This window comes from Plectrocnemia conspersa, unplaced genomic scaffold, assembly GCF_051122295.1.
Source record: "Plectrocnemia conspersa isolate PC_06_02 unplaced genomic scaffold, ASM5112229v1 ptg000012l, whole genome shotgun sequence".
NCBI lineage: Eukaryota > Metazoa > Arthropoda > Insecta > Trichoptera > Polycentropodidae > Plectrocnemia > Plectrocnemia conspersa.
In genome coordinates this window covers 18356494-18358010 of record NW_028277176.1, presented here as the reverse complement: position 1 = coordinate 18358010, position 1517 = coordinate 18356494, and the positions used below count along the sequence as shown (strand labels likewise).

Sequence of the window (1517 nt, the reverse complement as noted above, 5' to 3'; positions counted from 1 at the left end):
TGATTTCTTAGTGTTTATTCTATAAATTTATTTACTGAATGCGTATGCTGAAAACATATAATATGCTTTCCAAATAAATGTTGACACTAAACCGAGTGATACTAACTAAATCAATCATTTGCATATGAGCTTTGTCTATTATTGTAAAAATATAAAATAATCAAACTTTTCAATGTTTCAAGGCGGATGCAACGTATAAAATAATATAAAACCATAATGTGACTAAATTCTGTTAATAAAACACACCTTTAGGTCTTTTTGAATAAAACACGTTTGTATATATTTCCAAGTTTATATTAAGGAAAATAGTAAGATGGAAACTCGGTACATATAAAATAACATTTTATAGCCTGCGACCACGACGACCACCCTTCCTGCGGGTCGTGTCTGATGGAATTGGCGTGACATCTTCAATACGTCCAATCTTAATTGAAGAACGAGCGAGAGCTCTCAAGGCGGACTGCGCGCCGGGTCCTGGTGTTTTGGTTTTGTTACCACCGGTCGCCCGTAATTTGATGTGCAACGCTGTTATACCGAGCAGTTTACACTTTTCAGCAACATCCTGAATATAACACACCAACAATATATAATCACATTTAACAGCATATATCGATTAATATATTAAGACATACCTGAGCTGCCAACATAGCAGCGTAAGGAGAAGCTTCGTCACGATCGGCCTTAACTTTCATGCCTCCGGTGACGCGGGCGATCGTTTCGCGCCCTGACAGATCTGTCACATGAACAAATGTGTCGTTGAACGATGCGAATATGTGAGCAACTGCAAACACAATCTGTCCCTCTCTCACTTGAGGTCCCAGAGATACTTGGGCCTCCTCTTTCGCTACTTTGTTTTTGCGAGGTCCCATCTGAAAACAAGATTACATTGATCAATCGATTTCATACTTGTTCATTGTCATTCAATTCGTTGTTTGTGATGTGAAGCCAATATATTAACAATTTTGGCGCCCTATTGTTTGATGTGTTCGATTTACACCGTGCACTATTGAGGTTATGTTCACTAAAGTAAGCCGCTGTCAGGGGACGGAATCCACCGACATCAGAGCCATCCGATGACCGAAATGGCTGAATTTTGTAAAAGAATGATAACTGTGTCATGGATGTGTTGAGGCGGAGCCCTATGGGGGTCGGAGAATCAACTTACGGCTGATGAGGCGGTGGTCGCTGGCCCGTACCGCTCGGAAAAGAGACAGCGAAGAGTGTTGCCATATGACACGGCTTTGTAAATAATTTTGCTTGAGTATATATTTTTATAAATGTGAAAAAAGCGTGTTTTAAATCCAACAAACAAATATATTTCATCTTTAATATTTTCTTATTAAAAAAAATTAAATTATTAAATATTAATTTAAATAAGCGATATTCGGAATTTAGTTATGAAAACTGATCAATTTCGAACGAAATGTAATAATTAAGGAATCGTTTAAATCAGGGACGTCATTAGGGGAAGGTAGGTAGGGATATTTGCTCCCACTTTGAAGTTGGCCAGAAAAATG

The 1517-nt window shown here is 38.1% G+C and overlaps 1 protein-coding gene across 1 annotated transcript; it reads right to left on the bottom strand.

The window, feature by feature from the left end:
* Positions 1-278: 278 nt before the first annotated feature.
* Positions 279-1209, bottom strand: LOC148228471 (small ribosomal subunit protein uS11). The gene is made up of 3 exons (XM_088199605.1): positions 1166-1209; positions 633-869; positions 279-562 (listed from the first exon to the last, which is right to left on the bottom strand). The coding sequence occupies exons 2-3, from the start codon at positions 867-869 to the stop codon at positions 344-346; spliced, it is 456 nt and encodes a 151-aa protein (XP_088055731.1). The 5' UTR covers positions 1166-1209; the 3' UTR covers positions 279-343.
* Positions 1210-1517: the final 308 nt, after the last annotated feature.